Source organism: Alligator mississippiensis, chromosome 10 (assembly GCF_030867095.1).
Source record: "Alligator mississippiensis isolate rAllMis1 chromosome 10, rAllMis1, whole genome shotgun sequence".
Classification (NCBI taxonomy): Eukaryota; Metazoa; Chordata; order Crocodylia; family Alligatoridae; genus Alligator; species Alligator mississippiensis.
The window spans coordinates 37866428-37891532 of record NC_081833.1 but is presented as its reverse complement, the minus strand read 5'-3'; the positions used below and the strand labels follow the sequence as shown (position 1 = coordinate 37891532).

The 25105-nt window shown below is 51.9% G+C and overlaps 1 protein-coding gene across 3 annotated transcripts in view; it reads left to right on the top strand.

The window, feature by feature from the left end:
• The window catches only part of CCDC102A (coiled-coil domain containing 102A), a 61955-nt gene extending 37646 nt beyond the window's left edge, over positions 1-24309 (top strand). For 2 of the 3 annotated variants that reach the window (XM_059713682.1, XM_006261664.4), the window contains exons 4-10: positions 5079-5293; positions 7065-7173; positions 8372-8488; positions 10189-10398; positions 11259-11429; positions 14467-14570; positions 22904-24309. In XM_059713682.1, coding sequence (XP_059569665.1) covers positions 5079-5293; positions 7065-7173; positions 8372-8488; positions 10189-10398; positions 11259-11429; positions 14467-14570; positions 22904-23030 — 1053 coding nt within the window. In that variant the 3' untranslated portion in view covers positions 23031-24309. The remainder of the gene's footprint in view (positions 1-5078; positions 5294-7064; positions 7174-8371; positions 8489-10188; positions 10399-11258; positions 11430-14466; positions 14571-22903) is intronic. The other variant, XM_059713683.1, reaches the window with a different exon arrangement.
• Positions 24310-25105: the final 796 nt, after the last annotated feature.

The window sequence follows — 25105 nt, the reverse complement described above, 5'->3', positions numbered from 1 at the left end:
AGGACCGGACCAGTGCAGAATAATCCTCCTTGGAGGTGACTCCCATCCTCCATCCTTTGTAGGCCTTTCTTTTTAGCCTCAGGAGGTCTGCTAGGTCCCTGGAGAGCCAGGGGGGCTGCTGTGCCCTCTTGCTGCCTGCCTTTCCTCCGAGATGGAATAGACTTAGTTTGTGCATTGAGGATCGCTCCCTTGAGGAGCAACCACTCTTCTTGAACTCCCCTCTCCCTGGGGTCATGGTCCCTTAGGGCCTCACTGACAAGCCTCCTGAGCTTGTCAAAGTCGGCTTTCCTGAAGTCAAGGACTTGCGTGTTGCTGACTGACTTGCCAGCTTTTCGGCGGATGGTGAAGGTGATCAGCTCGTGGTCGCTGTCACCCAGCTTCCCATCGATCACTAGGTCGCCGACTAGGTCCTCCCCAGTAGCCAGCACCAGGTCGAGCAGCGCTTTGCCTCTCGTTGGCCCATAGACTTCTTGAGTCAGGTAGAGGTCATCCACGCACGAGAGGAAGCTCTGTAACCGCTCAGATTTTGCTGAGCGATCCTCCCACGAGATGTCTGGGTAATTGAAGTCACCCACGACAACCATGGTCCTGGAGCAAGCTGCCTCAGCCATTTCCTGGGCAAACTCCTGGTCTAGCTCAGGACTTTGGGTGGGAGGTCTGTAATAAACTCCCACCATTGTGTCCCCTGTGCCATGTTCCCCACGGATTTTAACCCAGAGGGTCTCCAGCCGTCCACCCTGGTCGCCAATATCGGCTTGCAGGGACGCGTAGCTTTCCTTAACATAGAGAGCCACACCCCCGCCCCTTTTCTCTACATGATCCCTCCTGTACAGGGTATAGCCATCTATCCCCGTGGTCCAGTCATGGGTGGAGTCCCACCAGGTCTCCGTGATCCCTATGACATCGTAATTGTTTGCACTGAGCAGGAGGATGAGCTCCTCCTGCTTATTCCCCAAGCTCCTGGCATTTGTGTACAGGCAGGCAAGCGCCCCCTGGGGGGCTCCTTCCTTGCCCACAGATTTTACCAGGGCTGGGGCTGGGGCGGGCTCCCTTGAGTGCCATGATCTGGTGGCTTTGCAAGGATTGTTCAGCGGGCCAGCAGTGGCGGTCGTCCCCCCGTCCCCCAGCGGGCTTAGTTTAAAGCCCGGTGGAGCAGGTCAGCCAGTCTGGCTGAGAAGAGCCTCCTCCCTAAGGGAGAGAGGTGGAGACCATCTCTTCCCAGCAGCTCGCTGCCTCTCTCGCCAAAGAGCGGGCTGTGGTCATGAAAGCCAAAGCCTTCCTGACGACACCAGCGCCGCAGTCTTTGGTTGACCACATAGATCCTCCTGTCCCTTCTCAGCCCATAGCCTGAGACTGGGAGGATCGACGAGAACACCACCTGTGCCCCCAGACCCTTAAGCCCTGCTCCCAAATCCCTGTAGCGCCTCATGACCTGGCTGGGAGTGCTCCGAGCCGTGTCATTGGTGCCCACATGAATAAGGAGCATGGGATAGCGGTCTGTGGGTTTGAGGAGCTTGGGGATCCTCTCCGCAATGTCCCGGATGCGGGCCCCTGGGAAGCAGCAGACTTGCCGGGCTAAGGGGTTGGGGTGGCAGATTGGCCCCTCTGTCCCCCTCAGGAGGGAGTCTCCCACAACAAACACCTTACGTTTTGTCTTGGGGAGAGCAGGGGCGGGAGCTGCAGTTAGGCACATGTTGCCTGTGGGGGCCGGCAACTCAGCAGGCTCTGCTGGGGCAGCAAGAGGTGCGTACCTGTTGCTCAGTTCTGGTGGGGGAGGGGCCTTGGTGCAGCGGGCCTTAGGGCCCTTGACCACCTTGGTCCATGCCCCTGGCTGGACACAGCAGGAGGTCCCAGAGTCCTCCTTTGGCGTGGAGGGAGACTGTGGTCTACCCTCTGCCTCCCGGGGGAGAAGGGCCTGGCAGTAGGAGTCTATCTCCTGCTCGCAGTCCCTGATGGCACGCAGTCTGTGGACTGTGGCCTGGAGCTCCTCCAGCTGGCATGCCAGAGACCCCAAAAGGGAGCAGACCCCGCAAGGGGAGGTCGCCATGCTCCCAGGCCCCAGAGCCTGAAAAAGGGACAGGCAGCCCCCGCAGCCGAGAGCCAGGGGCTCCGTCTGCATGGAGCCCGGAACCAGGGGCTCCGTCTGGGTGGCCGTCTCTGAGGTGCCAGAGGGGGGGACCGCGGAGCCCGAGGGGACCCTCGGGGTGCGGCGCGTGCCCATCCGTGTCATGCCTCAGGTAGGCTGGCTACGGCTGGGACTTTCTACCCTGGGGGGTGCGCAGGCAGGGTCTGGCGCCCTCCCGCACGCCCTCCCGCGCGAACTCATGTCTTTAACTCACACAATGGTTATTTGCTAGCCAGGACCAGGTGGTATTGGCTGGTCAGAGCTTATCACACATGTGGGCTCTTTCCTCAGGTTGGAAGTGGGTCAGGCTGACTGTCTCCCCAGCTTAGGTCTTTCACTACTTCCCCTGAATGGTATAGCCTGGAAAGGGGCATGTGTGTTGCTCAGGCTGTTCAGGGCAGGAGAGAGCAAGAGCCCCAGTTTTCTCTCACAGTAGCTTAACTTTAATAAGGATTGTTTCCCATGGGTGCTTCCTCAGGGACCTCTTTTGTGGATTTGGGGTCAGTTAAATGTATCCTAGTGTATGGGATCATCACTGTGGCTCAATCCCCTTTGTGGGCAGTACTTAGGCCTTATATCAGGGTGGGAAGATCAATTGCTGAATAACCCTTTATTTTGCCACATCAGCTGAGTTGACCACAGATCAAATGTTCTTTCAGAATTGGGAAAATCAGGGACAGTCGGGGATTTTTGCTGCCAACTCTCCAGCTGAGGTAACAGACACAAGGCCCACAATCAGCAGAAATTATCTCTGATAAAAATACCTACTGACCTCATCAACACATTCTTGCATGCTGGCATTCTCTTCCTGGCAGCTGCTGCAGCTTTCTCAGCATTTCTTAAAATATTTCAGCTTTGTATTGACAAAGAACTGGGGAACTGACATAAGCTTGTAACTTGTGGCTTTTCACCTAAAACAACTTGCAATGTTTTTATACTTGATCAAGATAAATTATACTTGTACTTAAACAATTAAGGTTTCCTGGGCTTATATTAAACCTAGACCTGTGCTCTCATGACTGATGCAGTCAGTTAGTGGAGAGCTCTGGGACCACTCAGGGTGGAGAGTGCTAGCCTAAAATAATATCATTATTGTAGGCTTGGCCACGCAGTTTTGTGCTGGTTTTAACTGGCTTAGTGCAAGGAAGGATAGGATCAGAAGTTACATTTGTCCCTGGTCAAGTTGTATCTGAGTTTGTCCCAGAACAAAAATATCCCAGGATTCGTATATACACACATCACCCTTCTAATCCATGTTTAGTGAGCAGCTAAATAAAGTGCTGCTTTTCTGCCATTGGGTCAATAATGCAATCCTGGGATAACTGTACAGACAAATGTTGCAATATCCTGAGATAAACTGTTAACTACCTCTTATCTGGCAAACTTTTTAATGATTTATCCCAGAACAATGGACATGGATGTCTCCACAACGGCATTTTGTCCTGGGGTAAAATGTCTTATCCCAGGATAAATGCAACATCTCTTTACCACTGAAGTGGTATAACTAAACTGGAGTAACCGTCTAGGGCGCATCTACATGAGACATTTACTGCAGTTGCCAAATTAGCTCCACAATAAACATTTCAGTGTCTATGCATGCAGTGCTATTAAGACAGAGGAAACTAATTAACTCTGCCATAGGTTTGTATTTTGTAAATACAAGTACTATCCTGTGGCAGAGTTTTTTACTCTATAGCAACACACGTGTAGACATTGACAGGGCTTGTTGGGTCACAAGGGTGCTTCAGTGTGGAAGCTGCCTGCCGGCTAGCCTCCACACTGAAGTATCCTCATGCCTCAACCCGCTCCTCCACAGCATGTTGAGCCAGGTCAGAGCAGCACCAGGCTGGCAGGCTCACCCCTGGACACCTGCAAACTGGGGCTGCTCCAGCCCAGCTCAGTGTGCTGCAGTCCTGGGTGCATGTTGAAACATTGTGCCCAGGAGCAATACACTCCAGCACAATATGTGCCAAAGTTTATTGCTGCACCTTAAATGCACATGCAGATGTATCCTTAGTGTGCTTTCCTTAGTATTTTGGGGCCTATTTCTCTTCTAGGAGCATCTGTTCATATTCTGTCCTAACAGATTCCCTGCCACTGCAGTGGTCAGGGCACTGGGGGAATCCTTTCTCTCCCCTCCTCTTTACCTATTGCACTTCGCAGGGGTTTTTATGAGGAGCTTTGTGGCTATGGTCAGAGGATTTTGTGATTTGTTTGCGACTTATACAATTGCTTACAATTGCAGAGGATTGGACTTTAAGGCCCCCAAAGCCCCTTCCAGTCCTACATTCCTGTGGCACGGTTACATTGGTACAAGGCGAGTCCACTGGCCTCACCTATATGGTAGTTATAAGGCTGGCTGATAGGCTGGTGAGTGCCACACCCCTTCCATTGTACAGTAGCTGTGCAGCCCAGCCATGATTTGCAGGAAGCGCTGAAATCCCTCTGTGTCCAGGCACGCATACTACTTTGGTCTTGGGGTCCCCATGCCATAGAGATTGACCCTGTTGAACCAGGATCTTCGTGATCCACAGCAAAACAGAACTATGGGTTGGGTTGTCCAGCTGACAGCCCACAGACTGCATGCAAACCACAGGTGGTGAATATGCAGGTCATGGTTCCCGGCAGCTGCCTCTCTCACTGCCACAGCAGGGGAAACTGGGGTGCCATGCATCTCAATGAGGGCTGGGGGGGCAGGGGTCACATGCTATTGGCACAGGTTGCACAGCAAGGGGAAATCCAGGGGGGTTCCTGAGTAGCCTACATGACAGGGGGCAGGGCCACAGTAATAGTAGCTGGGCAGAGGTTGTCTCAAAGAATATAAGGGGTGTGAGAAGGAAGCTGGTAAGTTGCTGGGTCTCTGCTGTGTCTGTATGGATGGTTTGAGAAAGCTCTGGCACACCGCAGCACAGTTGTGACGGTCCTTCTTCTTGGCTAACATGCATCCTTCCAGGAGTTTGAGCTGATGGAAAACATACTGAAGAGCAAACAAGAAGGGTCTGAATGGGACCAGCGGAGTGTGGTCAGCGTCCGGACTTCCTTCACCCGCCAGGAGAGGAACCGACTGCTCTGGGAGGACATGAGCGTCATTGAGGAAGATGCCACCAAAGTGACTGCCCTGAAGCTGAGGCTGGATGAGTCCCAGAAAGTGCTGCTGAAAGAGCGGGAGTGAGTGCACCCTGCTACATCACTTCCTGTGCAGTCATGTGATACACAAGGCAGGGCAGGGGGCTAATATGTAGCCTAGGCTGCTAGGCACTGAACTTGAGATGTGCCTCAGTGTGACAGGGGCAGCTCTTGAAGCCAGGTCTCATGCCGGCCCACCCACCTTCTATGGGGCAGTCTGCCCAGTCTCACCTGCCACAACTTTGCTGTTCTCAAAACAGAATCAGCCGCAAGGGGACCCCACCGGTCACTGACTGGTCGCTGGGGAAGGCATGCAACTAAGGTGGCACCAGTTGCCCATGCACATTCACTCTGCCCTCCTCTCACTAGGGCCTCTCGCACTCTACCCCCTCTCACATCAAGAACTTGTCCTGCCCTCCTCCCTTTTGAAGTGGCTCCTGTAGGCCATAGGCTTTATCTAGATCACGCCTTGGGTGGCAGATGTACAGTCTTTTGGGCCTCTCCTGTGACCTTCACCTGGGTAGTGGCCAGCCAAGTTCCTGACCTGAGCCAAGCTTGCCCTGGCCCTTCCTGGGGCAGCTTTACATAAACATACACTGGGCCACCAGCCCTCTGTTCCTCCTTTCTGGGGCTCCACACTTCTCAACTTGCTCTCCAGGGGGTTGGCCCATGTGCTGCCCTTCAGCACGTCCCACACCCCTACTCAGCACACCCCATCTGGGCTGCTCTTTAGGCTGACCCGAGGCCCTACTCAATCCTCTTCTAGGCCCTCCCTACCACCCCCTCTGTAGGGTTACACATCTACCCCATCCTTCAGGGCTTCAGGGTTTCCCTCTCCTGTGCCTGGCCCCATCTGGATCTTATCCCTCTTTGGGCTCAGGTGGCCATAGCTGTACCCACAGTTTTGGGGATAAGGGTTAAGGCACCCCAACCTACCTTTCACCAAGGTGGTAACTGGCCTGGCACTTCCTGGGGACTCCCACACCACCAGGAGTCCTACCAGGCCACCCATTCCCAGCAGGGTGCAGTTTTAGGTCATGCCCAAGACCAAGAGCCTCCTAGCCATCCCCATCAGTTCTTGCCCTTACCTCATGGTTGTTCCTGCTGCAGCTCAGCTAGGCAATGTTTCTGCCTTTACTGCCAGCAGAAAACTGCTGTATTTATATAGGCAGCCAGTGTTTTAAAATGGTTGCCACAATAAAGCACCTGCTGGCTGCTTGACTCTCAGGTTCCCTAAAACTTGAAGACCCCTCAAGTGATCTCAAGCTAACACACATATGATGTGGTTCATGGCTGCTCCTGTTAACAGTCTGAAGCCAGGGGGAGCTCTGTGCTTTCCACTGAGTTTTTGGGCCCAAAATTCAAATGGAGAAAAATCCAGTTGACCAAGCCAAAGGGAAGTTTTATGCAAACCAAACTTAAACTCACGGCTGGTATCTGCGGAAAAAAAATAACTATGCCAATATGTTGAGTGGTATTATGCTGGTTTACACCAGCTGAGATTCTTTCCCAACAGTCTTAATGGGCAAATGACTTATCTCCACTCTTGTAGATGTAGATATATTCTTTGATACTCTAGGAAGAAAATAATCCTTCTCTCCCAAGACTGCAGAGTCCATATCATCACCCATGGTACCAGTTGCAATCTGGCATGCCCACAAGTAGTCTTTAGGGTGCCATTTAAAAGATGTATGCCCGTAGGAGTAGACTTCAGTCCCTGGGATCCCCCTGGGGCCAGGTGCTGGAAGAAGTGGGAGCCTTATCTTAGCTCTATTAGATCTTGTCCCCCCATACCCTGTTGCCTCTGTTTTAGGGATAAATTGTCACTCAGCAAGAACATCGAGAAGCTGGAGGGTGAGCTCAGCCAGTGGAAAATCAAGTATGAGGAGCTGAACAAAAACAAGCAAGAAGTGCTCAAACAGGTGAGCAAGTTGGTCTGACCACATCCCAGGTGTCCCAGGGATGCCTATATCACGTCCAACAGTGTTGAGGAATTTGATCTGTCCTGCATTGCACATGCCATGTAGCTCCTCCTAGGTGTGCACCCAGCACCACTGTGGGGATCAGGTGAGCTCAGGAGAACAGTTGCCCATTGTTCTAGCCTGTTTTCTCAGTGGTGCTCCTGAGCACTGTACAGTGCCATGCAAACATGCCCCCAAGTCCCAGAGAGGAGCCAGGGACAGAAAGTTGCTCAGGTGTGTCATGATCCTGTCTGTGCTTGCAGAGAGGAGAGGTATGCACATTTGACCTGGCCATTTCTGAAAGTCCAGAGGTTACAGGAAGGTGGGAGATTGTTTCATCGTGTTTCTCTGTCTTGAGTAACCTGAGATAGCTAATGTTTAGTATCCACTAGAGGGAGGCCCTGCTCCAGGAAACCATTCCACAAAGCCTGAGAAGAGCATTAATTGGCACCATTTACTTAACTAGGTATGTAAGTGAGCTCCTTGGTAGTATGGGGGTGTACAGCATACGTTCTATGGGCCGGATGCAGCCCACCAGGGCAATCTCTGGTACTCACTATAATTCACTATTGAGCAAAGAAAGGATTTGAAAAGCTGAACAGTGAGTCCTACATCCTCACTGCAGGGCCATTTATTAATCCAGAGTTAGTTTGGTTTCCTGCTTGCAAAAGTGCTGCAGATCACACCCAATCGGAGCAGATCCTCCCCCCCTCCCCAGCAGCAGTCTTCTATCAGAAGTAGCACCTTGTTAGTGGCCCTCAGTAAAGTTTGACTTGAGTGTCCTTGCTACAGTCACTGAGTCAGAAGGTAGGGGCAGGACAGGGTTCACTCAGGAGACAATTCCTTACTGGCCTGTGTAGTGACTGTGAGCCCACTCAGAGGTGCCAGTCATCCTACATCTGCAGGCCAGTCCTTGATCTGCTGCAGCGGCAGGATTTCCTGCAGAGTGTGTGGCATTAGAGTGGGTTCAAATGCCAGTGAGTGCAGCTACCTCCCACGTCCTTCCAGGTCTCTATCAGGAAGCAGGAGTCCCAGGCTGTTTCCTGTGATATCTTCACACCTGCTGGTTCCCTATTCAGCCAGGACTTAATGCCAGTATGGTGGTCCACAGTGCAAGTAGGCTGCAGAACCCCCTCTGCATGTCTCCATCTCCCTATAGCTGAACATCCTGAAGGAGCTCCACCAGGATGAACTGGGGCGGATCTCAGAGGACCTGGAGGATGAGCTGGGGGCCCGCTCCAGCATGGACAAGAAGCTGGCAGAGCTTCGCACAGAGGTGAGGGTGTGGGGTGTATGCAGGAGGTACCATCACCCCCTTAGGGCTGAAATGCTTCAGGCTCCTAGAAGTCTCTGGAGACTCAACTCACAAGAAGAGTGAGAATGGGACATCCAGGCCCCTGATCTCATCATCTCAACCCAAATTTGTTAACAGAATAGCTTGAACCAGTGGAAGCAGGGTCCCAATACAGCCCCCATCCCTGAGCACTGCCTATTCAGTAATGTGTTTAGCCTTAGAGCACCCATGCAAGGTAGCTCAGTACTGCCATCCATTCTAGCAGAAGAAGGACAATCCTGCCTTTCTGCTTTGGGGCTTCCCATGTTACCCGACTGGAGAGCAGTCTGACTGTACTGGGTGTTGGTTAGTAGTAGATGGGGGCCATGTGGATACCAGGTCCTAGTCCCTGCTTTATGATGCATAGGCACCTGGGAACAACAACAGAACAAAACAAAATGAAGTTCCCTATGAGTGTGGGGCGTCACAAGGGCTTGAATGCTTTGCTGAGGAAATGGGTCTTTCATTGAACCTTGGAAGTGGCAGAGGCATTTCACAGGCAGCAGAAGGGACTGGAGGCATTTGGGAGAGTAGAGAACAACACAGAACTAAAGAAGAGAGGCAGATGAGACTGTGAGGGGCAAATTCAGGCTGATCTTAAAGAGTAAAGAGGGTGGGATTTAGGAGGGGGACCAACCCCACGCTGTCCTGAACATCACATCCTCACTTGGGTTCTGGACAGTCAGCACAGCAGTGTCTTGTGGAACAAGGCTTTGGTCTTGGACGACAGGGGGTGCTCTAGGTCAGGGTAGAGATGCATTGGCAGAGCCTGGTGGGCAAATGCAGGGCAGGACAGGAGAGCATTGACAAGTATGTGAGGAGCCAAGGCTGGGACAGCAGGGAGTTCTGTGGTGGGGGCTGAGAGTCTCAACAGAGCTGTGGAGCAACAGGACTGGGACAGCTTGTGTTGCAGGTCAGGATAGAGGGGTATTGGCAGAGGCCCCTGTGGGCTGGTAATAACCAAGAGTGCAGCTTGGAGTTGAGGCTGCTGGCAGAGCTGGGTGTGGAGACTCAGAAGTGGAACAGGTTGCTAGGGCACATCTGCCTTGGTTCTGGTCCAGTTTAGACTGCCCCATGTATCATGTGAGAATGGAGATGAGGAGTAGCTGAGTGAAGATAGATGCTGGCTTTTCTTGTATTAGTGTCAGGATTGATCCATGGCTGCACTGAGTACATACACCCTGGATGTTAACACTGGAACACACTGGGCCAGCAGCCAGCTGGGTTGACTCCTATTGTCCATATGCTTTGCTTATCAGTGAGCCTCCAACACGTGCACGTTTCCCAATCCAGCTTGGATTGAGGTTGGGGTTCTGCACTTCCATGGGGGAAATTCCTATAACCACCAGTCAAGTGATGTCTCCCTCTCATGCCTAGCCCACAGGGAAAAGAGAACTGTTCTGCTGCCAGGCAGGGGAATTACTCCAGTGGCTAAAGTGGAAGAGGCCTCTGTCTTGACCTTGAGTTCTAGTCCTAACAAAGGCCTGTGGTGGGAGAAGGGGTAACATCATGCACAGGAAGGGCACCTCTGTGGGCTACTTGGGTTGACCTTTAGTAACTAATACGCAGTTACCCTCTGGCTTGGCATGGCATATGTGTGTCTCTGTCTCTCTTTCTGTCCATCCCCAACCCGGCCCTCCCAGATGGAGCGGCTGCAAGCAGAGAATGCAGCAGAATGGGGGAAGCGTGAGCGCCTTGAGACAGAGAAGCTGAACCTGGAGCGGGAGAATAAGAAGTTGCGGGCTCAGATTGAGGATCTGGAGGAGGTGCTGGCCCGAAAACGCCGGCAGACAGCCAGTGCACTGGACACTGATCTCAAAACCATCCAGACTGAGCTCTTTGAGAAAAACAAGGTGAGGCTGTCAGGGGCAGGCCCTGACATCCCAGCATGGGCACCAGTAACAGTGGGGCTTGGCTGTCAGGACCTCAGGAGAAGACTGTTGCCTAAGGAAACCCCACAGGCCAAGAGTGAACTTGACCCTTTGATACCAGAGAGTACTTGGTGCCTACAGCTCTTCCCACTGTTCCCTAGCTGGCTTTGGGCTTCTAGGTAATAAAACCATGTCCCTGCTTGACACTTCCAGCCCCACTCTTTGCTTCTTTCTCAACAGCCTTAGGGCAGTGGTGCCCTAGTTTTAGCTCAGGCTCTGGAGGCATGTCCCTGTCCACATGTACATGCTCAGTGTGGCAGGATTATACAGAGGACATGGGATGCCCTGAATGGGTGGGAGAAGAGATCCTGGCTCCTCTCATGTCAGGCAGTGGTGGCATTGCTAACAAGTCAGCCCATCTATAACCTCTGTTCTTTATGATTGTAACCCCCTGAAATCCATTTGTGACCTACCACTTTAAGAAATCAGGTGGAACAAGTTTACTAAAGAAAATACAGATGAGACACAGTGGTTAGAGTACAGGACTTGAGCTGAGTTCCTTTTCTGGAGCTCAGTGGCTATATGTGATCTTGAGTAAGTCATGTCCCCTGTCTGTGACTCAGTTTCCTTATCTTTAAAAGAGGAATAACTGTCCTGAGCCACCTAAGTGGGGAAGCAGTAGGAACCTCACGTCATTGCTAGCATGTGTGCAGTGCTTGGAGAGCCTTCAAGAGGCCACAGGACAGCAGAGGGTTATCAATCCCATGGATTAATCACACATCTCTTGCACCCGCTCTGACCTGAGCACTACTTATGCCCTAATCACCACCACCCCCTCATAGGAGCTGGCTGACTTGAAGCACATCCATACCAAGCTGAAGAAGCAATACCAGGAGAAGACAGCTGAGCTGGCTCATGCCAACCGCCGTGTGGAGCAGCATGAGGGTGAGGTGAAGAAGCTGCGCTTGCGAGTGGAGGAACTCAAGAAGGAGCTGGCCCAGGCAGAGGATGAGGTTGGTCCATGCACACATGCCCTGCCCGTCACTCCAGTGCAGGGGGGTGGGAGCCTGCAGAGTCCAGTGGAGTCACCCTCAGCAAAGAACTGGGATTTGAGGCTGGCCATTCAGATGTCCCCATTGATCAGCAGCAGTGACCCCCAGTCCCTGAGGTCCTGCAGATCGCCCACTGGTCTGATTAGAGGCTGAGAAAGTACTGTGATGCCACTGGGGACCTGGTTGTAGCAACTAGACAGGAAGGACAGTGTTGGGCTGGGACTCAGCAGCTTTGTTGCTTCATTGAATGGAAGGTCAACTTGGACCATCAGCCTTCCCTCTTGGGTATCACAAGACACTTTAGGGCAGTGTTTCTCAACCTTTTAAGCAGCAAGTACCCCCTAACTTTTGAAAATTTTAATAAGGACACGAACACTCAATTTTCCATGGGATTTTATATTTATAGACTAATGTGTGCCATATGTTGGAAGAAGGGCTGTGTATATAAGGTGGTGATATGACAGATGTCTGATCTGGTGTGGGTAGGGTTACCATCTTTTACATAAGGGGTGCACAACTCAAGTTTGTACCTGGACTAGGGGTGATGCTGGCCAAAGCTAGGAGGGCTGAACCCAGTGCCGTGCAAAGTGTGGCATGCCAAATTATTACTGGGGAATTTAAAGCGTCGCACAATGCTTCCATAGTTTTTAGAGGAGGAAAAGAGGCTGAGAGAGAGGAAAAGAGGGCGAGAGAGAGAGAGAGAAAAGGAGGTAGCTGCTGCCAGCCATGGAGCTGAGGCTGTTCCCAGAAGGCAGCTGGGAGGTTGCAAGCCCTGCTGCAGGCATCCTGGGCTCTGTGGCTGGCAGCAGCTACCCAGAGCCTGGGCTGGCGGCTGCAGCCAGGAGGCTGCAAAGAGCTGCTCAGAGCTCTGCTGGCTGCATGCACGCCTCGGAGTGGACGGTGTGGGGGGCCCTGAGGCAGCACAACTCGGAAAAGCCCGGTGCTGCTGCTGGCCTGCACCTGTAGCCAACCTGGGCTCTGGGCAGCTGCAGCAGACAGCGGGCAGGCTGCAAACAGCTGCATCAGGCTCCACAGCCCCAGCATCCGCTTCATACCAGCAATTGCACATGTGCCTCAGAGCAGACAGTGGGGGAGGGTTGCACTGCCTCAGACCTTATCCCAGCTCTCTGCTCTGAGGCGTGCACGCAGTTGCTGCTGGCACAGAGCTGATGCTGGGCTTGGGAGTACGGCGCAGCTGTTTGTAGCCAGCCTGGGCTCTGGGCAGCTGCAGCAGACAGCGGGTAGGCTGCAAACAGCTGCACCAGGCTCTGCAGCCCCGGGATTAGATCCATGCTGGTGGTGACTGCACACGCACCTCAGAGTGGACAGTAGAGATAAACCCGCTCTTTGCTTTGAGGTGCCCGTGCAGTTGCCACCAGCATTGAGCTGATGCCAGGGCTGCGGAGCCCGAGGCAGCTGTTTGCAGCCTTCCTGCTGCCTGTTGCAGCTGCCCCGAGCCCAGGCTGGCTACAGGTGGGAGCTGGCAGCAGCACCAGGCTTTTCCAAGCATTCGGTGGTGGCGCTGGGGGGGCAGGTTGAGGAGGGCTACAGCGAATATTGGGCTGGCGGCAGCCCCCCTCCCATCACCACAGCCCATCCCGAGTGTTGGGAAGAGCCCAGTGCTGCTGCCAGCACCAGTATGCAGCAGTAGCCTGCTCCCTTCTCTGTGCAGTGAATGGGGCCCCGGGCAAGCCGGGTCATGGGGCAATCTCCACAGTGCAGGAGAGCGTGGGGCAGCGACCTGCCCCTACTACACTCCCTCCTGCACTGTGGGGGTCTTGGTCTGCCTCCCCCACCTCCCCACAAGCCCAGGCAAGATAAAGAAAGAAACTTACCTGCCTGTGGCTAGGTTGGCGGAGAGTGCGTGGGTATCTGTGTGCCTGCCCTCCCCCTCCTGCAGCAGCTTGTGTCTGGTTTGGGAGGGTGGAGTGAGTGGGTGGACACAAACCTGGTGGTGGCAGGGAGAACACTGCCGCTCCCGTGCTACAGGGGTTTTCAGTGCCCGCGTACCCCCTGCCTATGTCTCACATACCCTCAGCTGTACATGTACCATGGGTTGAGAAACTATGCTTTAGGGTGGCTCTATGCTATCTCTACACTGCTTTCAAGGCTGCTGCTTAAAAGCAGTTGAGGAGGAGTGGGGTGGGGGGCAGGAGTAATGAGAACAGCTTAAACTAATATAGACATACCCTAAATCTGTCCTGATCGCCCCTGTGTTGGGTCCAAAGTTTAGCTTTGGTCTGGTTTTTGGAAAGGCTTCTGGTCTGGATTTGTAAATTTGGCACTTCCCACCACAGGATGTCCTAGTGGAGGTCTGGTTTCTTGGATGATCTTTGTCAAGTCAGTTCCTAGTGGGCAAGTCACTATCCATGCTAATAACTGATTCTTGTTGGACAAGGTTTGACTCCATCCCTCAAGATGGCCACTCCAGATTGGCAGTGAGGAAGGTGTATGGTGTTGCTGGTCCATTCTGTGCCTGTTGTGTGGGTAAACTGCCAACAAGTCTTCATGCTGATCTTGTGAAACCACATCTAGATGCAAAAGGGCGGCCAAGGCATCTTGGCTTGTCTACTGGCCATGGGAGAGGAAATTCTGGTTATGTGAGCCTGTACAGAGTTCATTTCACATGTGCCGCCCAACTACCTTAAAAAAATAACAACTTTGAATGTGGATGAGATTTGAATCATCACTTAGGGATGGTCTGTGTGCCTATGACTAATAGCCAGCTATCCAGTCTCATGTCAATCCAGCTATCGAGAGAGGCCAAAACCAACACACAAATCCAAACATCCAAGTAATTCAGTGCCACTGCCTTCTCACCTCCTGCCCTGGTCAGCTGTTCCATAGGCATCATCCTCACTTCTCAAACCCATGGACTATCCTGCAGACCATATTTGTGGCAGTGCTTGGGGTAATGGAGTGTGAAGGACTCTGGCTTTCTGCTTTTGCTAGTTTCAGCCATCAGCTAAAGACAGCTGCATTTCTGTCTGCTTTGCAGTTGGATGAAGCCCATAACCAGGCCCGGAAATTGCAGAGGTCCCTGGATGAGCAGACAGAACATAGTGAGAATCTCCAAGTGCAGCTGGAGCACCTGCAGTCCAGGTGAGGGGCCCCACGGGGCCATGGGAAGCCCATGCAGATAAGGCACAGGGGAAGGACTGTTTGGGAGGATGGGCATGAAGAAGGTGAGAAAGAGGAAGTGAAGGCTGAGATGAGTCACTGGGGAGGTAGAAGAATGGACATATCAGAAAGCAAGTAGTACAAGGAGAGGGAAGCAAAGACACGATGGTACAAGAGCTGGAATAGACACTGATGATGTAAATGGGAGAGGCGGGGCTGGGCAATGTACACCTTGCACTGGATTAGTCAGGATTCTCTTTACACCCAAATATGAAACAGGTTAGTTAATCCTGGTGTGCACACTCATTTCAATTTGAGGGGACCATTTCAGCTTAGTTTAAACCTGTTTCTGATCTACGTTACCTAAACCAGAATCTGCCTATTTTAAACTGAAATAAAATCATGCATACAGCCTTTGGGAGAAGTTTAACATTTCACCAGGGCCAGGGCAGCTGAATGAGCCTCCATAGTGGGATCCAGGTCTCTGAGTGCCAGCTCCCTCTACTACTGAGAGCTTGAGGTTTGGTTTGCATTGTTTCCTTCTCTCCCCTGTGATCTGATCCACTGCCACTGTTAGACCCAGGAGACACTCAGAATCCTCCCACCTGATGGGTGCTGTGTCCGAGCAAGGGTCTCTCAGAACCAAACTGAAGCTAGGAAGTACCCAAACCTAGCCCTGACTCTGCCTTTTTGGTGGTACTTGTACAGAGAGCTTATGTCTCCTGACTTGTACCTCCCAAAGTCACGGAACCACAAATGATGCCATAACTAGTTAAGGGAAGGTTGTTAAACAGATGCCATAACTAGTTAAGGGAAGGTCCTTGGGCAAACTCCTGTGGAAACTATTTGCATATTCCTGGATACACATTAGTCTGATGCCTCCTGCTGGGAATGACGACTGGAGGAGGATTGTACCAAGGAAGGGAAAGGTGGGGGGAGGAATCTGACCCGTGAATTATTTATGAAGTACAGCTGAAGGAAATTCTCTTGCTCATGACAAATCGCTGCTCTACAGCAAGACGACTTTCCAAACTGGGCTAATCCACTTAGCATCTCCCCCTTCCCACAAGGGATGCCTGTCAGCTACTGATGGGAGGAAAGGGAAGGAAGTTTTATGAGGAGGGAATGTCGGGCAAGTGATTTTAAAGATACAACTTATCAGCGTGTGTAGTGATGGATCGCCAGGGTCTGCAGGGGCCTGTTTTCTCCTTCACGCTCACTCTGTCTTTTTGTCACTTTAATTCAAGAAAGGTCTGGAAGCTAAAAGCAGGGGAAAATCTACCTCCATCCCAGCAGTTTGGAAAGCCAAGGGCAGCATCCCCTAGCAACACCCAAACCTTCCTGCTTCTCACGGCTGCTCAGGCAGTCTTACACAAGGAGACTTGGTTTGCACTTTGCAGCTGCTGCTTGGTCACCTTCCAGACACACTGCGAGGCTTTTTAAAGCATTTTTTTTTTCTGTGTGGTTATTTTCTTTCTGCTGGGAGCAGGGGAGACCTATTAACCTTTCCCTTTTGCTGGGAACCTTGCCCTAAAACCCTGGAGGGCACAAGCAGCACTGTGACATGGGGGCAGGAGGCCCAGCTTCAGACTCTCCTTACCCACATCCAAGGGTATATGGGATTCTTGTCCTCTCCTGGGCCAGCACTCACCATTCCCAGAGGCGGCAGCTGGCCTAGCTTGGGTTGAAGTCTAGGGTTACATTATATGGGTTGCCCCAAGACCTTGCCATGGTCCCTCAACAAAGAAAGTAAGGTAAGGACCTGTTTGTAAAAATATGCAGAGAAGCTTTTCAGGGGAGAAAGTCCAGGCTTCTCCTCTGTGCATCACAAAGAAGCCAAAACAAGTCTCAGATATGGTTTCAGTCTACCATTCCCCTTTAAGCACCGTATGTGAACAAAGTAATGACCCCAGCATGGACACATTATAGTTCCTGTAATGGGCAAGGGGGCAGGACCCTCTGCTGTCAGAGTTCCTTCAGCAGAGCAAGGTTCTTCTAAATTATTCTGGCATATTTCACATGAGCAAGGTGATACCATATCACAAGGCAGGTGAGACAAGGCTTTGGATATGCCCAGTACAAAGGCCTCATGGATATTACAAGCAGAGATGCCATGGTACAGCAGTGAGGTGGGGTGGGTGGAGATCAGAATAGGCAGTACTCATAAAAGGGTAGTTCTTACTTCTGGGGTCTTGTCTCTGCAAAAGTGCAGCCACATAGAGAAGGTGAGGAGGACCTGGAATGAAAGTGAATGAGTTCAGCAACTGTATTTCGAAGGGTACTGATAGGCTTGTGAAAGATTGGGGTCAGGGGAGCTCATCACCCTCTAGGTTCTCTGTTGTGTGACAGGGGACACTGTGAGCGGAATGGGAGCTGGGTCCAGCTAGGGAAAGTATGATACTTTCATTGGCCTCTGGCTACTGTTTCTTACCTCCTGTGCCAAACACCACATGCTGTTATAATAGGGTAAGCAAAACAACCTGGAGTCACAGACCCCAGCTATTGACACCATCTCTCCACTCGTGCAGTGGTCATCAGTGTCACTAAACTGCAGGTAGCAAGATGGGACTTGTCCCAAGTCCTGGATTCCTTGCTCTGTGAAAGGCAACAAATGCACATCTCTTATGTCCACTGATACCTGAGGGGCTGCAGAGATGACTTCTCAGTTTGGCTTCATCCTGGTAGTCCACCCAGTTTACAGCATGTGCTAGGAAGAGCTCTCTGCCCTAGACCTGAGCATAACTGGCATAGGCATTACCTGCCAGCGGCATGGGTGTGATAATGTGGTCTGGTCCCACTGCTCTGGGTCAAGAGATCTGCACCAAGATTCACCAAAGCGATTAATGGTTTGGAGCATCTCCTTTCTGGGGTTCCCAATTTGGGATGCCTTCCAGGGTTTTGACTGTCAAAGTATGCTTATCATGCCCCCTTTGGCAACAAAGCCCTTTTCTGGTGGATCATTTCAAAACCCAAAATCACCAGTCCCTTTAGAAGAGCTTGGCCCTGGCATAGTTCTGTCCTTGGGCAAGTACCTGCTTCTCTTCTGTCTTCTGTGCAGTGGGATTCATGGACCCGTCCTTTACAAATCCCTGTGCAATCAACAGATGAGCCATGCCAGGAGAGTCAGCATCACCGTTTCATTGCAGTTAGGATGTGCTAGGGCTGGGACAGCTTGGAAGACTCACTAGAACACAGCTTGCTTCAGCTCTCAGTAAGGGAGAATGTGCTAGTCTAGGCTTACACATTAAAGCATCACTTATACAATCTGTCTGCTTGTAATCATCCCATCTTGTGGTCAGCCATGCAACCCAGGTTCCAGTCTTCTGGACCCACTTCTCATTGCCCATCATGCAGTAAGGCTCCTTTGAAGTCACCCTTTGGGTTTGCCGCTATAGTCCTCTGCTATACCGTTGGTAGGAAACAAGCCAAGCAACAAGCAAGTCTCAAATTCTTCAAAGTCCTCTGTTTAGAATGAGCTAACAGGGTTGTAGAGGGAGAGCACAGTGAATGGGAAGTCGTGCCAGGCCAGAGAAATGACTTGTGGTCTGAAAGGCACTTGGGTTTTATGGCTCTTAAAAAGTTCCCTTCTTTTCCCCCTATGCCTCTTCAGCAATAAAATGCTGAAATAGATGCAAGACAAATCGATCCTGTCCCATCCAGAGTGCCTTGCGGAGGCAGCTGGGCTTTTTTAAAATCTTATTTTATTTTATTGGGACATCTTCATTAAATCATACAGGAATAATGGAGGCTTCATCTCCTTCCATCCCCCTCCCCCAGAGCCCCCACTACACTATTGCTAAATAATTCATGCTTTCCAGGAAAATGCAGCAAATGTGTCTATTTGGCCCAGAGGATGATGGGAGAGCTGTTTTCATCACAGTCTCAAGCCCTTTGATTTCAAATTCGACTCATAAATTCAGCCGATGCATTTTAATGCTATGGAGAGAGAGGAACTAAAAATACTAAGAGCTTCCCATTGACAAAGAGCATATGGGCTTGATGCAAAACCTATTGATGGTGACCAGCAGCCCCCTGCTAGCTCCAGGAAGCGGTGGAGCTCTGCCAGGAGCTGTGCTTGGTACAGGGCTGCTCCTTCCTCTCTCTCCATGGCACTGGTGAGTCACCCAGTCCTGAACTGAAAGTCATCATGGGTACTGTTTTTGCTATCAGAATAGGGTCGAGACACCCTTCTGCAGGGGTAGCTGTGCCTCACCCTTACACAGCAGCCTACATTGGTACATCTGAACGCACTTTCTGATGAAGGGCAGCCTCTTAACCTGCCTTTTACAGATGGGGAGGTACCGGGAAAGCCTCATAGTGAGGCTGAGTTTGCTGCAGCACAAAACAATGGAACAGGGTGTCCAGGAAGCCCTAGTGACCCAGTAGAGAAGCATAGCACCAGTAAGTATACAGTGTCAAATGTGCCGTTAGGTGTGACCACTTAGGACCCAATCACCCAGTTATGTCAGCAGCAGAGACAGCCAAAGTGCTCATTCAAGGGTGCTTCAGGACACTGGAAGATTTGGGTTCAGGACAGACCAGGAGGGCATGTGTGCAGGTGCAGAAAGGGCTCCCCCCAGCTTCACTCCCTGGTTCTGAGCAGTGTTGCAGCATGAACTGGTTTCTAGCCTTGAGGAGCACCCCAGGGGATCCCTGTCCTCCACAGATGCCCCCAGGTTTAATGTGAAGGGGCCACATCTGTTTTGCTCAGGCAGCTCACAGGGGCTGAAGACCATCAGATCTCCCTGGTCACAAGCCAGTGTAGCCAAAGTACCCATCCCCCACTGCAGCCTTAGCAAAGGGGGCAGGGAAGAGGTAGAGCTGCCATTTAGGGGCCATACAAGCTGGGATAGCTCAGAGGTTATTCTGCTTGTGCTAGTCTGGCAGAGGCCTGGCCCCAGAGGCAGCTGGATGCTGCTGAGACTCGAGCCCAGCCTTAGGTCATGGGAGGGTCGTATTAAGGAGAAACAAACCCCCTAGAAAATTCCCAGAATGGGAGTGAGGTGGGTCTAGAAGGTCACTGGGTGGCTTACATCCCTGCTATCCCGCCCCCAGTCCTGCAAAACCAGTTTGTCAGAGCACAGTACAAATCCCTGCCCCTACTCTTTCCACTAGGGGAAGCTGGGGACAAACACCCAGAACTGGTGGCCTTGAGAAGGGACCAGGAGTCATGGCATTTGGATCAGGGTCCGAGTTGCTTCTAGGACAGACTCTGTCTGTGCCATAAACTTACACAGTGCCTGGCTCCAATCTCCTCTGTGCCAGCTGCCTCTAGAATCAGCAGCAGGGCAAACTAATTAACTTGGAGGGAGGCAAATTGCCCCAACAGTGTGAATTAGCCAGCCCAAAATGCCACATGGACCTGGCTCTACTGTTTCCAATTTAGGAGGCAGCCTGTGCAGAGCCATGTGACCTAGTGGAGGGCACTGCTGCCCAGCACAGTACATTTACCATGTAGGCCTTGTTTCAGGGGGTTGGAGTCTGCGCATCCAGTTCAGAGCCATAATGAGATGCCCTGACAGAGCATGGAAGCACTAGGAGACCCTCATTCCCAGCAGTGGCGATGAGAGTCCTGTGCTCTAGGTCCAGTGAAATCCTGGGTGTCCAGACCCTGCAGTGAGCTGAAAGTTCTTATGCTGAGTCTGCTTTGGGACAGCTGGGCCTGCTCTCCTCCTCCTGCTTCCTCCCCTCTACCCCAGATAAACAGCTTTAGACAATTATGTGCTGCTGCTAAGTACCCTGTATCTGAAAAGGGCTTTAAGTGAACTTGGTCACTTTAATCAAAAGTCCATTAAGTGCTGCTTGGAGCCATGGAGGGAAGGGCTGTTCAGATTTGGCTTTATCAGCCGGTAACACCCACTTAGCTAATGAAATTGAAATGTGGAGCCCAGGACAGAGGGGGAAGAGAGAAAACAGGTCTTTGCCCTTCTCCTAGCTCCAGCTGACTGTCACACCTCTGCCTGCAGATCTGGGCCCTGGAGTCTGGCCTGGCTGGGTACAGAAATCCAAGCCAGCATCTACCTCAGGGGCTGCACCCTTGAATCTAGCTGGGCACTAAAATCCACATAAATCCAGTACCAGCTCTTCCTATTGTGTTGAGTCACAGGGATTGTTTTGAAAGGTGCCTGGGGCCTCTGCTTAGGAAAGGTGGGTGAGAGGGTCTCAACAGGGAGATGACAATGGCATGTTTGTGGGACTTGGGGGGTGGGGGAGGGTTTTGAATGAGTTGCAGGGGACCTGCCCCTCCACAGCTCCTCATATCAGCCCCATGTGGTATCCAGCCTTCATTCCCAGCACCTGAGAAGATTCAAAGCCACAAGGAGGCAACACTGAGAAAGCAAGCGCTGTGGTGTTTATAAGCATGATGTGCGTTCCATCCCGCACACACCTCCCTCTGGGGCTTGTCCTCACAGTGAGGCCTTGGCAGGTATGATGGGTGAACAGAAAGGTCAATGAAGCCTGTGGATAGGTGGGCCCTGAAGCCACGGTAATGGTCATGGTACAAGAGTCAATGGACAGGAAGAGGGGGGGACATATGCTGAGAAAGGGAGAGGACCATGGCAGAGAGAGAGGAGCATATGGTGATAGACTGACATGTGAAGACACATGTATATGTGCAGAACCAGACAGATGGATGAATAGAGGGGTAACATACATAGGACCTAGGTAGTTTTGAGACCAGGTGTGGGCAAAATACAGCCCATGGAATGGATCTGGCCCACCAGGCACTTTCATCTGGCCCGTGGTACCCACCAATGAATCGTACCCTGCCCAGCCCTTCTGCCTACAAGGGTGGGAGTGAGGCACCCATGTATACACCCCCCCAACATCCCCTCTTGCGCCTCACTCCCACCTTTGTGGGCATAAGGTCCTGGCCTGACCAGCATGGAGCTTCCAGGCAGGGCTGCTGCTGTCACTGCTGCAGCCACTGGGGGACCTGCTCGGCTTCCCCAGTGCCCCTCATTCCAGGCAGCAGGTAGGGAAGTGGTGGGGGTGAGGGTGGGAGCGGGGGTGGGGGGAGCTGCAGCTGGGCAGAGGCAGAGAGCGTGGGCTGGAGGCTGCTGGCAGCAATGAGCCTGTGCCCAGGGAGGTGGTGGGAGTACAGAGCTCAGATGTGCAGGGTGTGGGTGTGAAGGAGGGGAGGGAGGTGGGGGGACCCCTCCCACACTTCCCCACATGGTGCGCAGCCCCCACTGGTGGCAGCAGCAGCAGACAGAGGCACTTTGGGTACTGGTGCCCAGTCCAGGCACTGGTGCCCAGCAGCACATGGCTCTGGCCAGTGCTGCATGTCAAGGTGAGGGGTGCAGCCCTGTTGGACCAGCTATCACGGGTGCTTCCCACCATGCGTGCACAGCCCCTGCACTCACACGCCACTGGAGGGAAACTCCACACGCTGGAACCAGCTGCCTTCACTGCTCCCTGCCACACAGGTCCCGGGACTCTGCCAGAAATGAAGGGAGCCCAGGCCCCTGCTTCCCTGGCTAGAGTTGTGCACTGCTGAGCATCAACACCCCAAGCACCCCTGCCTGCTGCTTCTGTGCCATGGGGGGAGTGTGGGGGGCCCCCATACCCCCCTCACCCCACAAATGCCACACACCCACACCCTATCCCCACAACCCCCCACATATACACACCCCAACATACCCTATGCCCCCAAGCACAGCCACGTCCCCTCCCAACCCAACACACACACCCCACCATGCCCCCCCCACAATATACAAGACTTAAGAATTTATTTTTGAGTTATGCAGTCACCTCTATATACACTACACAAACACAAATCATGACAAAAATATTTTTTGTAATAAAATTAAAATATGTTATAGTAGGTGTTTGACTTTCATTGTATGATTTGGTTATTTTTCTGGTTCTAAGATAGCAACCCCCTCCCAAAAGGAGTATTTCTTGGGGGGCATGTGAAGGGACTTCTGGCAGCAAAGGTCAGGGATAGGAGTGGGTCTACCCATGTGGCCCTCAAAAGCTCACCAAACCTCATTAAGCAGCCCTCCAGCCAAAATAATTGCCCACCTTTGTTTTAGACGGAAGCTTATATATATATGTAACTTGATTTATGTTCGTGTGTGTATATATGTACACGTAGATAGATATGTATATTTGTGTGTGTGTGTGTGTGTGTATAGATAGATATCTATCTATACACACACACACACATACATAGAGAGAGCGAGAGAGACAGAGACAGGAGGGGTGTGTACATACAGGCTCTGTTGCAGCACAGCGTGAGGGCGCTGGATGCCGTCCCTCTTGCAGCCTCTCCAGCAATTTGGTCTCTGCTCTGGTTTTACCCACCCCAGGCTACGCAGACAGCAGAATACACCGCTCTTTGGAAAGATCCGAAGCTCCCGGTTTGGCCCCGAGGACCCTGGCGATGGCACCAGCGACCTGGATGAAGACGAGGACCTGCAGATCCAGGTTCCCTAGTGCCCAAAGTGATGGGGCCATCAGACTGTGGCTGGAGGAGGCAGGAGGACGAGGTGGTTTGGATTTTCTTCAGGCTGCAGCTATACACAGGTGGTGTGAGGCGTGCTCTGTTTGACGGGCCTTGCAATCCACTGTTGGATGAGACAGGACCCAGTAAAAAGCTGTGCACCACAGGGACTGGAGCAAAGAGCCCAGGCTTCCCTTGTGGGGGATGGAGATAGGGCATGCTTTGCCTTTTTGTGGCTTATACAAGCGGGTATTCAGCCAGGTTAGGAGAAGGATTCAGGGGGATCCTGCAAGGTTGTTAACAGGTTATAACAAGAGTGAGGTCTGAGGGAACTGTACTGAAGTGCCTGGAATGCCCCCCTGGCCAGAAAGGAAAGGTCACGGGGCCAGCACTGTGTCCATGGTGCCTGCAGCTGAGGTGTTGCAGACATGTGGCAGGACCCTGAGCCTGTGCCTCTCCACCTCTCCAGCCTGTCTCATTCTCCCTCTTGCCAGCAGCTTCTCCAGGCCCTCCTCTGGCTATCTCCCAGCACTTGGTTTTCATTGATGGGCCGTTTTCTTGTGCCACAACCCCTTTTCATTCCCAGCTTACACACTCACCTTTTGTATCTCCACTGCTGTAGACTCACGTGAACTGAGCCTGCAAGCCATCACCTCTATTTTAAAGACAGGGAAAACTGAGGCACAGATGGGAAGTAAGGCTGCAAGGCCCATACTTCAGCCACTAAGCCATCCTTTGTCCCTCACTCCCACCTCAACAGAGGAACCTCCCAGCAAACATGGACACTGAAACAATACAAGTAGCTGAATGCTTGAGACCCAGACCTGTAACAACCAGGGGTGCCAGTCCGGGGCAGAAAAGGAGTTGAGCAAATCTGGGTCTCTCCCTTGGAGTGCTGACAGTGAAAGCCAATGCCTTCTATTATATATATATATATATTTGTATTTGTATGTGTTTTATATTATAAATATAGAGCGAACAGTGGGACCAGGCTACTGCAGCAGTTCATATGCTGTGGTCCTTTCCCCAAGTTACCTCACCGTATCCATGTTAACCCTATGTTCTATTCTGTTTTGCATCTGTCTGTTGGGGAATGTTCTGGCTGTTCTTGCCTCTGCCTCTACTCAGTCAATCTGTCCCCATGCCAGCCTGCAGGGTTGCACAGGCAAATGGGGGAGTCAGGCCATTGGGGAGTGAGTGGCTTATTGCATAGGGGACTTCTACACCATCTGACAGCTGCAGGGGTTTGTAATAAATTGAATTGGTGCTAAAGCCCTGTGTGTGGATGGATGTGTTTGTTACCTGCTGGGGTCCCTGGTGGGGGAGAGTGCCCTGTGTTTTTTGCTGGCCTCTCTCTCTCTGCAGGTGGGTGACATTGTTGTGAACAGGCCCTGACAAGTTCATGTTGTTTTCCCTTCCTTGTTGCAAATGCTCTTCCCTGCAGAGCATCCCATGAATAAAACAACAGCTCTTGCCATTACTGTGACACCCAGTTGGATTCTGCAGATCGACTAATAAGGTTCTTGGATACAAGCCTGAAATAATGGTAAAAAATTAAACCGTAATGGGCTGTGATAACAATTTTATAGCAAGCTTGGAGTTTATTTCCACGATAATATAATGTGAGGTAACTCCAGTGAGCTCACTTCCTCCAAATGCACCTTCTCTCTCTCTTCCAAGAATCCTTGGAACTAGGTAGGAGCAATTTAGGGCTCCTCCCAGAAGGAGGCACTGTAAGCAATGGTGTAGGGTAAATTGGCTGCAACAGTGTTCACTCGTATCCCCCCTGGTCTCAGCCAACAGGAGGTGCAGTAGGAATTGGAAGAAAAACCTTGTAACTTTAGATCTGATTGTTTCAAGAAAGAAAAGGCAGCTGGCAGAGAGACAAAAGAAAGCACCTTTTGCCATTTGTCCTGCCATTTTTTCCCCACTTGCCTCTGGAGCGCACAGAGCCATATTCAGCTATGGTGTAACCTCAGTAATCTCATTGTATTCCCTTGAGGATTAATCTAGCCCGTGATCTTCAAAGTCTAAACACCTCCTCCCAGCCCAGGGGCAGCTTGCATTC